Below are 20,037 nucleotides of genomic sequence, written 5' to 3' on the forward strand. Positions count from 1 at the left end.
CCACCTGAATCTAAACCCTTTCCAAGTTAGTCCTTCCCAGGTACTTTCCCTTACTTAGAGTATTGCACGGAATTTCCTTGTACCTTATACTACTCTTGCATCGCGGTTAGCAATTCTTTATATTAAACTTCCCTTGTATACCCCACTGTGTGCTTTCTATGATTGGACCCAGGCTATGCACCTCATCAGTAAAGAAGAGATGGTAACATCTTTATTTCAGATTTATTTTACGGATCAAATGGGAGAGCCCTCGTAAAGCCCATAGCTCAAGGCTCTGCTCAGCAGGGCTGTTCAATTTCCTCTTTGCCTTAGCTACTTCTTTCTTGTCACAGAGAAGAAGGGAAACCAATGTCAGTGAGTGCGTTCCGGGCATCAGGCACTATGCCAGACACTTGACAAGATGGGGCTGACGTGCCTGTGGTTAGCCTTAGAGGAGGAGACAGAGGGGCAGAGAGGCCAAAGAGGTTACTTGGGGTCATGCATGCCATATTTGATTAGGTTGGGCTGCAAACCCACCAAGTTGCCAGTCCTCTGAGTCCACACACCACACACCAGGGTGGGCTTCCTCCTAGAGCCCCAAACACTCCTTCTGTTCACCTGCATGAGAACAAACATACATAACAAAGTCTCCTGTGCCTCCTCGCTCACTCTATGACGAGAGCAGCTGAGCAGCAGAAGAATCATCTGCTGGCATTCTTTTGTGATGACTTAACTAAGAGATCTACTCCTAAAAGAAAGGGCTGATTCATTTGAAAGGTATGAGTCCGTGTGGTTTCCCTTTGCTCTGTAAGATGGCCTCTGAATGAGAACCAAGGAGCCTGCTCTGGGAACAGATGCTAAAAGCCTTGACAAATAAGTACTGGGCTGCTAAAGGCTTCCGTCTGGAAAAATCCCATTGGTTGAAATCAAATTTATGGAATTTCATATCAGCAGTATGTATGGTTTGTTGCTGGAATAGAAACTTCTACAGGCCAGTAATCTTTGTTATGTTCCCTGATATTTCCCAGATGCTTAGAACAGTGGCTGGTACATAGTAGATGTTCACTAAATGTTTGTCAAATGTATGAATTTACACAGCCAAGGATTCGCCATATTTCTTTGCATGTGGGACTGCACTAGAGTATTTTAAAGTGGCATTTTATTTTAAAAGCAAGAGAGGGAAGGAGTGAATGAATCTTTATAGGAACATGACCATCTTGTAAATCAAGGCATGATAGTATGATGATCTATTTTAGTGACCAGACTCATTCTAAACAAAGCTTACTTGTCTTATGATTCATTTTTCTCCAGATATTAGTGTCTTGCAGGTATCAGCCTATTACTCTACTGATATGGTAGTAATCAATAATGGTTGATAAAAATAAAAATGCCATCCCAGTAAGTATCATAGCAGCCTTTTAACTGAAGTCCTTTGGACAACATTGCCCAGTGCCTGGGAGATAATTCTACACAACGCAGCTCCTCCATAGGTCTATTGGCACTGAGGATGCTGTGACAATAGCAAGACCTTAAAATAAAGGACTGACATAGGAAGCGGAAATCTGGAAGGATAGAAAGGCCTGAGACAGGTGGTGGTGTTTTGGGTTGAGCAGTCCTCACACGCTTTCTGTGCTTAATAATTCAGGTTTGTGCTCTTGCATATTATAAAAAATCTGAACCAAAATAGCAGATGAAAAGAACACCCTCTATGTGTGTTATAGAACTTGAGGTACAGAGAAGAATCTGTATGCACCTCAAACTCTGACACTTAAAAAATCCCTGTTTCTTATTTCCAAGAAATTGTCTTTTGTCTTCCCTTTTCCTTTCTAATATAATAAGGAAGAAAAATGGATATAGAAAGAGAATAAATAGATTTTTCTTTTTAGAAACATCAGGATGCAAACTGGTAGTGCTTAGGGTTAAAAGTCTCCTTTCAAATAGGGTTGTCCCAAAGTCAGAAGCAGATGAAAGTCCAAACCCTTTCAAATGCAGAGGTTTAGTAGGTGAAGCTGGGTGGAATTGTCTCAACTAGTACATGGTTCATTCATTTATTCCTTCTTTCAACAAATACACTACAGGAGAGACTCCCTCTGCTGCCTTCTCTAAGACCGACCATCAGTTCCCTGCACATTAGAATGGGGCTGCTCCAGGGCAGGAGTCCTGGGGGCAAAGATCGAATTGCTTACCAAAAGTTAGCAGCAATTCCCTGCTCCTTGGCTAGACGTGATTTTGTTTTGTTTTGAAATAGTGGATGAGCTAAAAGTTCTATGAGATAAGAATTTAGTCAGAGCTGCTGCTCCCTTGAACAATATCCAGTACCATACAGCAGATAGTGCTGTAATAGGTTCCATCCTCAGAATGTGAGATTCCTTTTTCCCCTCTCCTTCCTTCCTGTTTCCCTTTCTCTCTCCTGTGTTCTCAAAAACCTGTGCAGTCCTGAATCCCTCACTTCTAGTGGAGGTGGTTTGCCTGCCACAGGGCATTTGCTTTCAAGTCTAGGAGGCATTCTGTGATTTTTAAAGCCTTTCTGGGGCAGAAATGATTGGCGGTGAAGATAGCCAATCATAACCCCATTACTCCATTAGAGGTGGTTTCAAAGGACAGGTCTCTCTGTTCTTTAGTAACATTATTGGCTTTGTTTAGTGTAGCTATTACAGAATACCTGAGACTGGGTATCTTATCAAGGAAATAGGTTCATTTGACTCACGATTCTGGGGGCTGGAAAGTTCAAGGCTGGGCATCTGTACCTGGTGAGGGCCTCAAGCTGCTTTCACTGGTGGTGGAAGGTGAAGGGAAGAGATGTGCAGAGATCACATGGTGAGAGAGAAAGCAAGGGGAGCTGGAGCCAAGCTTTTTTTAACTGCCAGCTCTCATGAGAATTGATAGAGTGAGAATTTATTCTCCCCTGAGGGACAGCATTAATCTATTAATGAGGGATCCATCCTTGTGACCCAAACACCTCCCATTAGGCCCCTTCTCCAACACTGGGGATCAAATTTCAACATGAGCACAGAGAGACAAACATACAAACCATAGCAATTACTAACCAGCAAGCTTTCATATTTTGGGGGCAAAGATTGCTCATCACTACTTTTTAAGTACTGTAAATTTCATTTGTTATGATTGTGTGATCGTAACATCACACAATCAATCATTTTTTGGAATGATGCACACAGCTTTTGTTGTGACTTACTTGGTCAAAATAGGTAACATTCCACTTATTTCCATCTTTTGTCCTGAGAGAGAGAGGAGAAAAAATCATCAGGAGGATTTTTGCTTACGATACTGAATTTGACCAAGGGTCTCCTGGAACATAGAATTGTTTCCGTTTGCAGTTTTCCAGGATTAGCTAGAGAGAGTCTGGGGATTAATGTTTAGATTTCAATCATTCCAGCTACTCTTTTTCCCCCCATTATTACAGTCTTCAAGGATTAACACTCTTGGGCTTGCAGTTGTGTCCTATTGTGGGCTCTCCTAGGAACAATTCTATTAATACCACTTTTCATCTTCCTAGGTGCAAATTCAGGAAACGGTCAGGGAGAGAATCTCTCTCCACCAGACGCCAGCTCTCTCAGAGCCTGCTGCGGAGGAGTCTCCGTTCACTGGGACCACGACAAATTCCTTCCCCGACTCAGGAGGGATCCACGAGGAAAATGCATCCTTGGCACAGAACCTGGAGGATGAAGGCTGTATGCAAGGCCCACAGGATCAAGAAAAACAAGACAGAGACGGCAACACACATGGAGATTTCTGGGAAGACCTAAGACATGAGCTTAGCATCTCAGGAGCCAATGACGAAACTAGGTCCCCAGGTGCAATCTCAGGGGCTCTCCCCGAGGATGCCAGCGTGGACCCCAGGGAGCCCGAGGCTCTCTCTGTTGCTGCCCCTGAACCCACAGATGCCACCGTCACCCTGGAAAATGTGTGTGCTGGGCCAAGGGGCAGAGAAGCAGCCTGCGTGTTGGAGTGTTTCGAAGCCGGTGGCCAAGGAACATGTGACACCACGGATTCCCCTGGTGGGGCGCCAGCTGATAAATATTTACCTCAAGAAATTTGCTCCATGGGCTTTGAGCTGGCAGAGGGTCACAGCGAAGCATCTGATTTACGTTCTCCTGACGCCAAGACGTTGGAAGTTCTTCAAACACAAGGTTCTGAGACGCCACGGCCTACACGTGAAGGCGGCGGGGACGGAAACTCGGCTGCGTCCCCTCTTTTTGTCAGCACTTTCACCTGGAACATTTCACGCACGGCCAGTGAAGACGAAGGTGCCGACGAGGTGGAGAGTCCCTGCTCCACGGTGGCCCCCGTGGGTCGGGCTGGGCAGGAGAGGCCGGGCCCCGGCGACTCGGGGGGGCTCGAGCAGACACAGCTCCTTCCTTCTGAGAACAGCTCTTCTGTGCCATGTAAGGAGGGAGGTGACGGGGGCCCCAGTGCCATTGCCACAGGCACCACAGACGTGCCAGCCAGTCATAGTCCCATGGTGAAGTTCCCTCAAGAGACACCAGTGACATTGACCACTGAGTGTCTCCAGGTGACCGAGGAAACTGAGGGCACAGCGACTGTCGCCATTGCCCCCAAAGTCCCCCCAGCCAAATACCTCGCTGTTTCAATTGCAGAGAACCGGCATGTGGATGGCGCCGAGGACAGCTCACCTCAGGCGCCAGATGAACACATTTCCCAATTTCCTTCCAATGTACAGTGGGGGCCTATTTTAAGTGGTTCCACAACCAAAGCTACAGAGGAGCTACTTTGCAGGGCGCCCGGGGTTCCAGGGGTCTGCGGCCATGTCCCCCCGCTCCCAGGGGGAGAGGGTTTCTGCAGCTATTCCCCACTCCCCCCAGACCTCCCGTCTGGAGGGAAGAGCCAGACCGTGGGCCGAGCAGACAGTGGGTGCTTTGAGGATAATTTCCAGGAAGGAGGAAGCGAAACAGAGAGCAGGACCCCGCAGGAGAGCCTGCCCCGCCAGGCTTCGCTTTCTGCGGATGAGACCCGAGAAAGCTGGCCCACGACGCCTGCCGCACAAGAGGAAATCAACTCAATGCCCCTGGACCACTCACTGGCAGGCTCCAGGGAAGGAAGAGGGCAGAACTCAGGCCCGGGGACACGTGTCCCTGTGGTGGCCGGCGTAACTGTGGAAGAAGACAGTCAGGCTCTGAGTGAGGTTCCACCTCCCCCTGACATCCTGAGGGAGGAGTCTAAAGAGCCCAGACCAGGGAATGGGGAAGCAGGCAGCATGCTGAAGATTGTAGCTCTAGAAGCTTCTGTTTCAGAACTCTGGTCACCCAAACCACTGCCAAATTCTGAGTGCAAGGAGTCAGAAGCTGGTCCCCTAATTCCCGACAAGGCCTGGGCTGCATCTGACATTCTAGACGCAGATGCTGCTGTGCCCGAGCCGGACCCCTCTGAGACGGTGGCATCGGCTCCCAGTCCTCCGGGTGCTGACTCAGCCCCTGCCGGTGACACACAGACCCATCAAGGTAAAGATCCAGCCACCAGAGCACATGGGAGCAGCCTTTCTTTCCCAGATTTCAGCCAACCCGGACTCCTGGAGTCGTCTGTGGACCCTGTGGATGAAAAGGAATTGTGTGTCTGTGTTGCAGATTCACCACTGGAAGCTTTTGAAACTGGAGGGAACAAACATGCTCATAAGGAGAGTCAAGACCAGGAGCGAAACCGAGTCAAGGTGGCTCACCCTGCCTTCTTAAGACAGCTGCTGAGCTGCTCTAAAATCCTGGAGTCCTCTGTGGACCCCATTGATGAAGACGGTGTGGCGGAGGGCACGGGGGCTCAAGAGCCAGAGCCTTCTGAAGCCACGCTGGGGGGCGTCAGAGAGGGGAGCAAATCCAATGACGGGAACTTGGGCTGGAGTGTGGAAATCCCCTCTGCCGACTGGCATGTCCCGCGTCCTGACGAGGAAGGGGAAAGAATTCCAAGTGGCTGCAGCGTGAGCCACGTCCAAGAAGGCAGTGACAGGAGCTTGGGGGAGGCTGAACAAAGTAAAAAGGACAAAGCAGAATGTATTCCCCCCACTGCAGCTCTTTCTAGTTGTGTTGCCACGATGACTGCTGCATCTGTCGGGGTTAACTCTCACAACTCCACAGGCCAAGTCCATGCGGTCCCTAAACACGACTTAGATGAGCCCAGACACCAAGCATGTGTATTTTCTGACTCCACTGAGAATGAGCGTGGGAATTGTTTTCCCTCCTCTAGAGATCCTACGAGGCCGCCTTGTACTTCATCTTCTCAAGGAGACGTGGCCAACTGCCCAATGAGCCACAGAATTGAGGAGCCTAAACTGGAGGGGCATCAAATTGGGGAAACCAAGCCCCCGAGCTCATCAGACTCCCCAGCGACGACTTGGGCCTCCATTTCAGGAGACCGTGAGTCAGAGAAGGTCCCAAAGTTCCTGCAGGACCCACGCCCCAAGGGCGCCCTGGGCTGTGTGAGAAAGTCAAGAGCAGCCCAAGCCGGCAGGGTCCCAGGGGCCCTCCCGGCAGTGGCCGGGTCAGAGGAGGTCAAGAAGAAGCAAGAGACCTCAGGAAGCGGACATCTAGCTGAGGGAATAAAGAAGAAAGTTCTGTCCAAGGTGGCAGCCCTGAGGCTGAGACTGGAAGAAAAGGAAAATGTGCGAACGAACTCCAGCTTTCTTAAAAAGGTGCCTAACCTTGAGAGGTCCTTATCACACACAGATGAGAAAAAAGACCCCAGAAAGCCATCTTGCAAGACAGAAGGAAAAGGTGAGGCTCTGGTGCTTTCTGTCTTGGTTAAAGTTGGGGTTTGCAGACCAGGTGCAAGAGTCCTTTGTAATGAAGGTGCATGTCCCCAGGTGGGCTTAGGTGGTGCCCAAGTGGCTTGAGCACCTGCAGGAGAGCCTGCTAGCACACAGATTGCTGCCCCTCCGGGTGTCTGATTCAATGCGTGTGGCACAATAATTTGCATTTCCAACAAGTTCCCTGGTAGCCCAGCAGGGGAATGACACTTGAAAACCACTGACAAGACCACCTGCAGGTATGTTTGGCTGAGGGTGTGCAATTGAGGTGCCTTTCTATTTAATTACCCTTTTTAGAAAAAAAAAATCTATTAAAAAAAGGATAAACAGAAGCATTCATCAGTGTAGCTAATTAGTATAATTAAGTGGGCCACCCACTAAGTGGGATTGATGGAAATAAATATTTCATTTCAGTTTGGGATTCTCTCCTTTAATCCTTGATTTTTCATTAAAAATGGCTTCCTTGAACCTTGGACTCTCCTTCCAAATTTGAGTATCAAATTTCTTTACCACTCACTCTTCCCATTTATGGGACTCCACTGTCCCAGGTTTCAGGTCACCCGAACCTCAAAAGCCCTGTAGTTCTTTCTGCGTTGCGTAGGGAATCACCATCTCAGCCCCAAATTCCATTCCACAGCCCCAATTTGAGCCTCTTTTAACTCAGAGCTCTTCTCTCCCATCCCATGGACCCGAGTAGAAGGCGGGAGAGAGAATGTCACAGCAAGTGACAGTGGCCTGCGTGGGCTGGAGCAGAAGGCTGCCGCCCTGTTTGAATTTTCTCCTCCCTTAAGCTCAGTCCTGGACTTTGAGGCTGGTGTTTGTTATTCCTAACACATGGAAACAGCTCTTGGCCCCTGTTGCAGAGAGGATTAAAGAAAATACTGCCTTCTGGGGACTTTGGAGTATCCGGCCCAGTTATCAGGATATATGTTTTTAAACATATTTAAAGAGAATGAAGCAACGTTTTAAAAAAATCTCAAAAGTGGTTTCAGCCCAGAGGCTGAATAGGTTGCCATGGGGGGGGGCACCTCCCACCTGGTGTGTGGGGATTCCCCTTGCACGGAAGGACAGACAATCCAAACGCTGTGTGTGGATTTCTTGCTCACGGTGATGCAAGCTACCTGTGGGACAGAGTGTTATCTAGAGAGCCACTTCTGAGGAAGAGTCTCTGATTTCCGCATGGTACAGCTGCCTCAGAGCACTGAAGGAGGCAGAGCATGCAACATTCTGGGAGGGGCTGGTGCCAGGGAGAGAGTCCCTACAAGGGCAGCTGGCCACATCCTGAGAGTGCCCTGCCCAAGGCCACAGGGTAGAGACAACCAAAGACTTTTCCAGGCCAGACCAGGGAATGACTGTTACCAATGCCACTCAGAGACATGGAGACCGTTCAGAGGCAAAGATTCAGAGTTGGGGAGTTTTGCAGGTGGCTGTGACAGAGTGGTTTGGAGTATGGATTAAGAACCATATTGCTTGGGTTTAAGTCTGGCCTCTGCCAGTATCTGGGTCGCCTTGTACAAATGCTTTAGCCTCTGGGTGCCTCAGTTTCCTCACCTGTAAAATGGGGGTACTGATCATAGCACTCATCTCAGGTGTAAAAATGCATAGCAATTTGAATGGCGCTTGGCCCAGCACAAGCCCTCATGGTCATTAGCTACTTTTAAAAAAAAATTATTATTATTAAATAACAAATGAGGCCATTTTCATGCCAAGTATTATGTTCATGAAATAAATTAAGAACTTAATTCAGACACAATGATCTGAGTTGACATTAGTATTAGAAGAAAAAGTGCTACTTGTATGCAGAGCCTCTGCTCTCTGAAGAACTCAGGGTCTCACCTGTGCGGGAGTGAGCAGGGAGGGGACACGCGCCTGAATTACTCTTTTTTAAAAAAATTTTTTAAAAATTTATTTAATTTTTATTTTAGCGTAGTATGGGGGTACAAGTGTTAAGGTTATATATATTGCCCACGACCCCCTCCCCCCTCGAGTTGAATTACTCTTGAGTGAGCAGCTAAGTGGGAGACCAGGGCGGTTTTGCGTGCACCTGGGTATGTCCCCACCTATAGTCCTTCTGCAGCTTCAGAGGAGTGGCCACGGGGGGCCAGCCTGTCCCCTCTTGTGGGGGATTTCCTCTGCAGGGAGCACTAGAGAAGCAGGTGTCTGCAACACTGGTGCCCAGTGTGCTAGGATCACCACCCTCCGTCCTGACTACAAACCAGCACTAGGTCATTCCACCAAAAGAGCACCTGACCTGACTTGGGAAATAACTGCTTGACCAATGTATTTATTCATTTATTAAGGACATGCCATCTTTCATGGTGACCCCAATTACTTGTGATAATTAGTGCGCTAATTTATTTAATAAGAATCTGCGGTGTGCACTAACCCCTATGTGCCAGGTGATGACAAGTGACAGGAAAATGATTCTTTCCCAGCATTTACCTTTTTCGGATGGCAGCGTTCAGAGGGCTCGCCCTTGACAATGGTCTGTTTTTTCCTTTTAACATATCACTTTCTAATTGTCCATTATGGATTTCTATCTACAGGCCAATTCCTTTAAGAATCTACCCCAACAGCAAGCACTCAGAGGTTTTGTTATTATGTTTGTTTTTTGTTTTTTTTTTTGAGACAGAGTCTCACTTTGTTGTCCAGGCTAGAGTGAGTGCCGTGGCGTCAGCCTAGCTCACAGCAACCTCAAACTCCTGGGCTCGAGTGATCCTTCTGCCTCAGCCTCCCGAGTAGCCGGGACCACAGGCATGCGCCACCATGCCCGGCTAATTTTTTTATATATATATATCAGTTGGCCAATTAATTTCTTTCTGTTTATAGTAGAGACGGGGTCTCGCTCTTGCTCAGGCTGGTTTTGAACTCCTGACCTTGAGCAATCCGCCCGCCTCGGCCTCCCAAGAGCTAGGATTACAGGCGTGAGCCACAGCGCCCAGCCCACTCAGAGGTTTTGGTTTCGTTTTTCCAGTGTAAGCCACAGCAATTTTATTGTTTTATTGTTTTTTTTTTTTAAAGTTGCCACCAAGACACCAGACTAGGAAGTCCTCATTCCTTCCTGTGGTGGTGGCTTTCGCAGGACCCTGAGTCCTCGTCACTGCCTCTGGCTAGTACACTGCAGACCCTGGGTGACACCTTGACGGTATCTGCCCCCCTGCTACCCCCAAAGGAGCACAGATTTAATGTCCTCCTTCCAGGGACCTGGTGGGACAGGAGTTAGGAGTATGTGTGTGTGTGTAAGGGGGTGACTTGGAAAATTCTGGAAGAGAGAAACACTGAGTAACCTTTCTTTGACATTCAAAGCTTAGCACAACTGAAGCGTTATGTTCACCAGGGGACTTCGCTGTCATTTGCCCTCAACACCTGGCCGGGACGCACACAGAGGAGAAACCTAGCCACGCGCCAGGTCTTCTCTGAGCTCATGGGCTGCACTTCCGCCTCTGTCTCACACACACGGGGTCCTTCCCAAAGCCCCAAGGCCCCTTGTCTGAGCCACTCCGTGTCTCCTGCAGACCAGCGTTCAGCTCTGCGGCCCTTTGCACGCCCTTCCCGCCGCCCCCAATTTCCCTGTGTCCGATACTTATCGGCAGGCGGTGGCAGTGCTGGGAGCATTTAGGTGTCTCCAAATCACCAAGAAAGACTGCCACCACATGGTGTTGGAAGGGCCCTCGAGGAAATGGCCCAAATGAGGAGAGGGTGTTGTCCAGACCTGGGTCAAGACACAGCCTCGGCCCAGTGGGTTCAGTGAGCCCAGGCAGGGTTTGCCATCCAAAAGCGCTTGGTGTATTTTTTCTCTCTCATTTAACACAGGGGCTATTTCACTATGGTGCAACTGGAGCTAACAAAGCCTCAGGATTGATGCCTCTGGCTTGGCTGTGGATTATCTAGTTTTGTAATCGTACACTCTTCTGTGTTACCAAAGCTATGGAGTTAAGGTACTTAATTTGTAACAGACTCGTACCACGCTTCCAGGAATCTCACTGTCTGTCCAAGGATCATGATCGCCTGCTGGGGTCCTCCATTTCCGTCTTGTTCTAATGTCTATGCTGCCACCCTGTGGCTGCCCTGACTAATTACACACTTGCCCAGCAGGCCGAGTTCTCATTGCTGATATAAGAAAGAGGTGATTGTCAAAGGTCTCAGGTGGGAATAGTTTCCTTATTGCTTCTATTAATATTTCATTATGTTTTGCTAATGAGATTGATATCAGACATAAATCCACCAAGATACTTTCTTCAAAGAGAACTGGGATCAATGAGGAAAGATGGATTAATATTATTCAGCAAATAATTTATTTTTGAGTGGTCTTTTGCATTTTGGGGGCTTAGTCATAGTTCCCTGGGTAACCCAGGTTTTACTCTACTCCCCAATCCTCAGCTCTAATTTTGACCTCGATCATCTGGTAATCATTTAAAGTCATCTTTATTTGGCAGACGTCCTACAGACTAGATAGCTACCATCCTCCCACCCCTCACTCCCCTTTTAAAAAAATCTCTCATGCTCTATCTCATTTTAAGCATCACAGACCTCACCCAAGGAATTTTAAGTAGTAGAAGTGGAAGTTTATATTTTTATATTTTTTTTATTTTTAATTTATTTTCTTATTTTTTTTTCATATTGGTTCATCTCCAGTTTCAGAAGTGGAAGTTTTCTATTAGAATTATTTGTTACTTTTCCTACTGTTTAGGCAAGCCACATCTCCCCTTAGACACTCAATTTTCTCATCCACACCTTGGGAATAATAACTATTATTCCTGTCTCTCAGGATTGTTGTGCAAATTAAATGAGATGAAATAGGAAAGCCTTTTGCCTACACTGACCTTCAAATCTCTTGTTTCTAGCTCCAGTATTACTGCAAAAGATCCAAGCCGAGATGTTTCCTGACCACTCCGGAAATATAAAATTAAGCTGCCAGTTTGCAGAAATTCACGAAGATTCTACTATCTTGTGGACAAAAGATTCAAAGTCAATAGCACAAGTGCAGAGAAGGTGTGATTCTGCCCCTGGTTACTTTTCACAGATGTCGCTTATTTATTTCACAGCATAGTTGCAAAAGAAAATAATAAATGACAGGCAGTGAAAAGGAAAATTGAAGCAGAGCTTGCACACCCACAGTATCCAAGAAGAGTAAGTAATGGAAGATCGGTGTCTGGACAGGGAAAAGGATGAGGGATTCTTGCCCTGCCTCTGCCACCACTGAGCTCTGTGGTCTTAGGAAGTCATAGAACCTTGCATTACGTTTTTAAAGTCAGGGGGACACACCAAATAATAATCTAGTCTGAGTTCTGTGGTCCTAAGATGAAAGAGTTTTCTGATGTACGTCTGTGGATTTTGCTTGTGTCTGTTGTCTATTTCATAAATTCCTATTAATCTGACAAAGGTCAAACAAAGCTAAGAAGGTGAATCGGAAGGAAAAAACAATTCGGGAGGTTACAGAAAAGTAACAGCTATCGAGGGTGACAGGCATCCATCTCAAAGGTGGGGAAACCAGTTTATTTCTGGGTCCCTAGGGTATTAAAGGAGAGGAGAATGAGGAGGAGACAGAGGAAAGTGAGAAGCATTGCCAAGAATACCCTGTGTGGGATGAACCATTAATGGGCTTCCCAAGTACCTTAGTGGCTGTCAAGTTTCATCTGACACAATCTAGAAACAAATCACCTGGTTTGATAGAAACCATCTTATCTCAGCCTCAAAAGCTGCTTTCTCACGGAAGAGATCCTAGTTCCGTTCCCTGAGTCATAGCAGGTGTTCTATTCCCTTAATTTTGTCACAAGTAGACTGAAAAAGTGAGAAAATCTGAGTTTTCTGGTTAATTAAACCAAATGTGTCTGCTTGGAACATATGTCCAGAAATTATTTCCCAAATCAACTATGCAATACTTGAGCTGCAGTCTCATTTCCATTAACATCACTCCAGGCAATGAGTGGATCGTGACTGGTATAATAACCACTTTGCCTAAAATGTCACCGTTACCCTGCCTGTCTTAGGTGTGGCTTAAGAAGACCTATAATGGAAAAGAAATGGCTTGATTTTTAAATGAAGGGAGTTCCCTAGAGCTTTACATAAAGAAAGTAGTTATTCATTTTAAATGATTTTCTGAAGTTGTCAGCCAAGAACAATTAGCCAGCATTTTCAGCCATTTTTCAATTAATCAGCCTCATTGTAAGCTCGGCATGGGCGCTTGCATCTTGCAGGTGTGTATTCACAAAAGATGTGTATTTACAAAAGCCTAAACCTTATCTAGGGAGTATATGTCATTAGTAAGCATTCTACTTACTAACGATGTGTGCCTACGGTCTTTAAAGTCTTAGTGATGTTTGCTTCATTTCATCTTGGCGACAGTGCCTGGCTGCTTCGTTGAACCCATTTGTTTTTTCCAGTTCTAACTCCTTTGTGTTTTGAGAGCTCATTTGCATTATTTCAGGTGGGTTTCCAAATGTGAGCGAATTTCTCTAACCCCTCCAGGTGAGTGCTTCCTTTGCCCTGTCGGTCTAGGAGCTGCCTCACTGCCTTGTCATGGTATAATTTTCAAAGAGCTGAAATCTCTCAGATATAATGCGAACATACAGCAAAGGTCTTCTTGAGCTTATTAAGTAATGAGGGGACTGGTAATGTGATGAGACTCCTCAAAGGCACATTTGCAGAGCCAGGGTTTATACAGCCAACCAGGCAAAGGAATGCGGAAACAGATTTTTCACCTAGATAGAAAACTGGTTAATGTTCCACAGTTTATAAACCTTGGGGGTTATCCTTCCTACTGCACAGAAACCTACAAGTTAACATGTAACTTAAAAGTGTCTGAGTGGGCTCTATTTAATTGAGAAATAGTAACCCACTCCCCTGAAACTAGGTAATCCTTGAGTGAGCTTGTTGAACAGTGACATACAATCATCCTCTTGCCTCTGTTCCCAAGTTTTGAGTACTTTCCTAAACAGGCTAAAGTTTGGAAATGAGGTGTCAGAGCCTTTCTTGTGACGAGGGCAAGATTAGCATACTCCGAGGAAACCCAGAAGGAGAAATCGACAGCTCCATAACTCGTTTATTTGTGCTGCAAGATGGCGCCCTCCAGTGCTGTCCTGGCCAGCAACACCTGCTTGGTGACCAGGAACCCACTCTGCACTCTGGGGACAGAGGTGCTTCCGAGTTCCCCAGGCTTTTGAAAGGGCAGAGGGAGTGACTCTGCTGACAGCTGAGCAAGGCCTCAGAGCACAGGTCATGTCATCCCTGCTGGGCAGCAAGTGAACGAGGAGCTGGCTGCGTGGACGGTAGGACCTCACTGGGTGGCCATAGGAAGGACAACCCAGGGACTTCCCAGCCCGGATGGGATGGTGTGCAGTGGGTGCTGCTTCCCCCAGCTCCTTAGGGCTAGTGATGGGTGATGCGGCCCCTCCAAGAAGTCCCCATGTTAGGCACTGTCTCCTTGCAACCAATTTCGTTCTTGGCAGCGTTGGCTTTTTGTTAAAGTGTCACCTGCTGGTGTCAGTTACTCCTCACGACGCTTCTCTGAGGTGGTCTTGCTCTTTCTGATCTCACAGATGAGGATGCTGAGGGTGAGAGTAAGTAACGCTCCTGAGGTCAGCCTCGGGGCGGGAATCCAGGCCTTTCCGTCCCCTACATCATTTCTTCCAGAAGAAAGCCTGGGGGGCCATGATGAGCCCAGGCAGAGAAAGGTCTCCATGGTTGGTTCTGGGCCAAGCCGTGGGGACTTTCTAAGCAGGAAGGGAGAGATTCAGGAGACAATTCTTCTAGTTGAACCCCCAGCCTTTCAGGGGGGTCTTGACTGCTCCTCTCAACAATAGGCTGTGCTGATCGGTGGAGCCGTGGAGAAAGAGGTGCCACCAGCCCGTCTGTGACTCTCTCAGGGTTTTGCCGCCCTGCCAAGAAATCTTTCCCTTGTAACTGGACTTGTTCACGTCCAGTTTAACCACACATCCAGGTATGTTCAGAGGCTCCACCGACAGAGGAAGTGTTATGATTTAGTGAGCCTTGTTTTAAGCCACTGGTACATTCCGGGAGAGAACACATGTAAATTGGAGACTCAACATCTATTGAAAAACCAACCAATAATGCACATTTTTTTTGAATGTGCAACTGAGACAAATTCAAGATAAGTGAATTTTTGTTAAAATATGAAATAAACCAAAACCAAATTGTACACTGTGCATGCACACAAAATCTTGGTGAATGTTTAAACAAAATTCATTATAAAGAACTAAATTAGAACAATAATTGAATGTCATTTTTTGCTGCAAAGTAAGTTTTTTGTTTGAGACTTTGGAATAAAGGTTGTGGCTTTAACCGTAATTCAAACTATCCCAGATTTGAGGGCAGGAACCATCATTTTACTTGGTAAGGCAGCTTAAGGAAGTCAAGATCATTTGTTCAAAATCTCTCTATGCCTCAGTTTCCTCATCTGTAAACTGGGAACAGTAACCGTACTTCTCTCGTTAGGTTGTTCTGAGGACAACATGAAATAGACCTGTAAGTGACTTAGCACAATGCCTGGTACATACCAAGTGCTCAGCACACATTAGCCATTAGCACCATCACAATCACCACTGCCACCAGTTTTTGTTTTCATAGCACAGTGACTGGAACCTAATACTACTGGGTGGGTGAATGGATGGATGGATGATTTTCATGAGGGGAGTACAGTTTGCTATTTAAAAGAGCCCTCAGTCATGAATCTTTATACAGTATAAAGCAAGGGTCCTCAAACTTTTTAAACAGGGGGCCAGTTCACTGTCCCTCAGACCTTTGGAGGGCCGTTGGAGAGTGCGGGGCACATTCCACACATGCGCACTGTGGGCCCGGGACGAGTCAGCTGCTAAGCAGGACAGGCAGCGGCAGCAAAAACACCTGGCGGGCCGGATAAATGTCCTCAGCGGGGGCCTTAGTTTGAGAACGCCTGGTATAAAATAAAGAACCTCTTTCTCTCATCCTTCCTTGTATCTGCATTTAGGTTTAGGTTAGGAGTTGCAAGACTTCCTTCAAGCACAGGATACCCGGTTTTGTAATATAACTGGGGGAAATTCTGAGCAGAAACGTTAACAACAGCTCCCAGAATTCACGATTCCAATTCTTTGCTCTACTAATGGCAGTTAAACCTCCCGAACGTTTCTGCGTATTCATGCGGCTTATTGAAGTGAGGGTGTTAGTTAAAAGGGGATGACCCTCCCCTATGGATGAATAAATTATTTAAGCAGCTGAAAACATGAGTGCAGGGAGGTGTTAGAGGAAAATGCAACTTCAGAATGCTGATGCGTGTCCATGTTAATGTCCCCCTTACAGTGCAGGGGACAATTCCACCGTTTCCTTTGCCATCATTCAAGCCAGTCAGAAGGACCAGGGCCTCTATTATTGCTGCATCAAGAACAGTTATGGGAACGTGACCGCTGAGTTCAACCTCACGGCTGAAGGTAGACTGCAGTTTTTCGATTTCCAATGGAGACCGCTAGCCCCGACCAGTTCAGAACGGGTATCCCCACTGAAGCCACTCTCTTGTCTTTCTTCTCCTAGTTCTCAAACAGCTTTCAAGTCACCAGGATACCAAAGGTGAGCCAGTCCGGGTTGGGCTGCAGAGGGTGTGGGCGCACCATAGAGCATGAAATAGCTCTTCCAGCCAAGTAGGAGAGCGCGGTGGCATGGCTGAGAAATGGATGACAATTCACGAGCCATTTCAACGTGGTAGCAAAGGCCATACTTCCTGTTGCAATTTAGTGAGGCTGTGAACTCCCAGAAGGGTGTCATTTATGAAAAAGATCAGACTGTAGTGGTGTGGTTTGGGGGGACGTGGGGAGAGGGGGAGTTTGGATGTGACTTTTTCTTCTAAGCATCAGACTTGCATTATTCACCCCTGTGTGTGTGTGTGTGTGGGCGGGGGGGGGGGTTCAGCCTCTAACACTTCTATAGCAGGTTTTGTTTCCTCAACTTTTTTTTTTTTTCAATTTGACTCGCTGAGCAGATTCCCAAAGAGAGCCAGTGTCTGGATGACAACTGCATTCATTTGTGTCTTGCTGAAAATCAAGCTGGGTTTTTGTGCTTTGACGCTTGGGGCAGCGACAGCCTAACAGCTGCAGCTCCTGAGCCCTCAGGCTGCCCCTGGGTGGCAACTCAACTGAGCTGCCCACAGTTGGTGGGCATCCAGGCTTTCCATGGATTCCCTCTTAGGGAAAATGACTCACCTACCCATGCCCACCCCTACACGGTGGTATGCTGGTGTAAATATTTAACAACCCGCCCCCAATTTGTAGAGTTTTCCAATTTCCGTGGCGTAAATACTCAGTGTGGCCAATTTTAAAGTGCCAACATGACATCACAAATTGTGTTGCTGGGAAGAGATGCCCATAACCAGTTAGAACCGGAGCATGCCAGCTCCACACGCCATACTGTGGTCCTGCCTAAACCCCATGGTACCACTATTTTTAGCACAGGGTGGGACCCTTGGTCACTTTTAGGAAGGCTATGGATAAGACTTGGACAATTAAATTGAGTCAGCATCTTAAAGATTTGCCACGTGTGATTTTTAAAACACGATACCTGACATCTCTGCGAAAACAGCAATGAAAGTAAACGAGACATCCTGTACATTAAAAGAAATTGAGATCTCGACTTGTAAATGGTCTAGCAAATGTGGTGATATTTATCCAAAATATTAAACTTAAAATACAAACTCTTTATCAACCCATGCAAATGTTAAATCCCCACCTTTAGTGTGTAGGGTACTTAAAATCTTTCTGCATCTCTGCTCCCATCTCTCCAAACGTCGAAATAAGAAAAAGCCTCCCTTTCCTTCTTATACTTCAGGAAACAAAATGACTCTCAGGATTCTCTGTTTCATCAGCTTCTTAGCATTGATTGGCATTCACATCTCAGGTATTTGCTGTGACTTTACTAATTTAGGGTTGCATGAACTTATTAATCAAGGGTTTTACCACCAATCAAGAGTGAGACCCCAGCGTGGAGAAGCTACAGGCCACAGGGTGGAAATGGTGTCACTGCTGTAGCCTAGTGACTCCAACCATCGAGTCTGGGTCTGAATCTGGTGACATCACCTTCTTCCCTCCTCTGAGCCCACTCTGACCGGGAGCTCCAATCTCATTGACTTGCCAGGCCAGGGAAAACATACCTGGCCTCTTCCTACCCTGGTACCTTCAGATGAAGATGCTTAAAATAACTTTTAATCACTTTGTTAATCAGAAGAATCTCTCCCTAAACACTTTATTCATTTGACTCTCTATAGGAGGGACACATAGCATTTGCAAGTTGCTTTCTAATTAAAACACGAATCAAGTCAAGCTCACGGGAAAGCTACAAATGAGTCATGGACCAAATGAAGCACAAGCCAGCCCGACTTAATAATATTATTGCATTTTATGAATATGTTCACGGGTTGTTTTTCTTCGCCTCAGAGCAGTCCTTGTCACCAGTGACCATAGGAGTACACACGGTTTCTCTGTGTGGTTGGGATTCAGATTTCACAACCAGGGATAGCAAAGCCCCTTAGCGAGATGTTCCGATCTACCAACATCCATTTGCACCAGTCTGTTTAGTGGATTCCAACAAGTCTTTCCTGGTTCTTTCTCATGGAACTGCCCCTCTCGGGTACCATGGGCGGCTCGCAGCGCGAGTCCTAGCAGTGGGTGAGTCTGCAAAGCTTCAGAAAAATCTCACCTTCCCAGCCGGAGATTTGAACTGCCACACTCTTGTCTTTCCTGGGCCTCCCCTTGGTTGCTCAGGGTTCCTGTTACCTGAGTCACTCTTACCAGAGAGGAAACTATCCTAAAGGACCAATTCCTACTGCCAGCTCTCACTTTAAAAGAGGTCCAAGCTCTAACTAGTGACTCGCACATTTTAGGCATTGCTATAGAACACATTTTTGGACAGCAGACCCTTGCAGATTTCTGCAAAGTTGCAGGTGGAATACCTGCTTCCTCTGCAAAGGAAGGCCAGATGGGCAGGTTTCAGCTTGGAACTTTCCAACTAAAAAGCCAGCTCTTTCCCCACAGGACTTTCGAGAGAGACAAAGAATAAGTCCTGAGATTTATTGGTTTTTCTTTCATGGCTCTATCTTTGTTTAGTAAACATTTGTGTTGGAATTTATAGACAGATTTGTTCATTCTACCACATATAGTACTGCACAAAAACATTTTCCTTCCTATTTCTGGGCCAACTTTTGTCTGTAGTTGATTAAATTTGATCAATTTTAAAAAACATAAAATGTATAAACTTTTTACTTTTAATAATTAAATTTTAAAAATTTGGGGATTTTTTGAAGGAAAATAGGATGTGGCATCTATGTCACATATTTTCTGTATGTACATTAGACATTTCCTATATTCTTTAAGTGGTATAGGGGCCAATCGTTAATCATGTAACTAGAACTGAGAAAGTTTGGGTTATATAAAAAGCATTCTCTTATCTATTTTCTCATCTAAATTTTAATTTAACTGTTAAAAAAACAAAACTATACTTTTATCCATAAATTAAATTTTTTTCTGGTCCTATTACTTAAAATCTATGATACAACTATTGTCTAAAAATTTAACTGGGAAAATGTTCCCTTTGCCTGTTTTTCTGCAACTACCACCCCAATTCTCTCCAGAAACCCAGAACAAGTTACTAAGTAGGAGTTGTAGGAGAAAAAAATAATTTTTGCTTCAACTTCCATAAGTTCTTAGTTGGAAAAGGTCCCTGTAACAAAAGAAGATTAATAAGAGAAAAACAAAAGTTTATTAACATGTATATTGCATATGTACATAGAGGACATATTACCCAGGGAATGGGTAATTCTCCAAGAAGTGGCTTTGAATTCCAGATTATGTAGCATCTTCAACAAAGAAGAGAAGTGTAGACAGAGGGAAGGACTTTGAGTCTCTGGGGGCAGCAACTTGTGGGAGGGCAAATAAATGGCAGACAAAAGCTAGTTGGTGAGGCTGTTCACATAGATTCCTCTGATACCACCTCTAGGCCCAAAAGGTCTACAGTTGTCTTCAGTGGCTAATCTTTGTTCTCCTTGGTAGAAAAGGGGGTGGGATACCTATTGTTTTCATAAATTTATGTCCTGATTTTAGGCAATCAGCGGGCAGAGAGCTTTCTTGTGTCTCCTTCCTCTTAATTGCCTTCAGCTCTGCAATCCTTTAGCCAAAGAGGCAGGTGTGGGGGTGGCACATGGTGGCTCCCGCAGTCATCTGCTAGCCTTTGTGACATTTGGAGCATCTTTCCAACACCCTCTTTCTTCCCGTGACTTCTAGCTCTTCACCCAGTTTTTCTATTTGAAAATCTCA

The 20,037-nt window shown here is 46.1% G+C and overlaps 1 protein-coding gene across 3 annotated transcripts in view; it reads left to right on the plus strand.

Annotated features, from left to right (window-relative positions):
* ALPK2 (alpha kinase 2) overlaps window positions 1-20,037 on the plus strand; it is a 95,012-nt gene that overhangs the window by 50,861 nt on the left and 24,114 nt on the right. For all 3 annotated transcript variants that reach the window (XM_012745507.3, XM_075993835.1, XM_075993834.1), the window contains exons 4-7: window positions 3,494-6,716; window positions 11,593-11,740; window positions 16,043-16,170; window positions 16,271-16,306. In XM_012745507.3, coding sequence (XP_012600961.2) covers window positions 3,494-6,716; window positions 11,593-11,740; window positions 16,043-16,170; window positions 16,271-16,306 — 3,535 coding nt within the window. The remainder of the gene's footprint in view (window positions 1-3,493; window positions 6,717-11,592; window positions 11,741-16,042; window positions 16,171-16,270; window positions 16,307-20,037) is intronic.

Source organism: Microcebus murinus, chromosome 17, assembly GCF_040939455.1.
Source record: "Microcebus murinus isolate Inina chromosome 17, M.murinus_Inina_mat1.0, whole genome shotgun sequence".
NCBI classification, from domain to species: Eukaryota; Metazoa; Chordata; class Mammalia; order Primates; family Cheirogaleidae; genus Microcebus; species Microcebus murinus.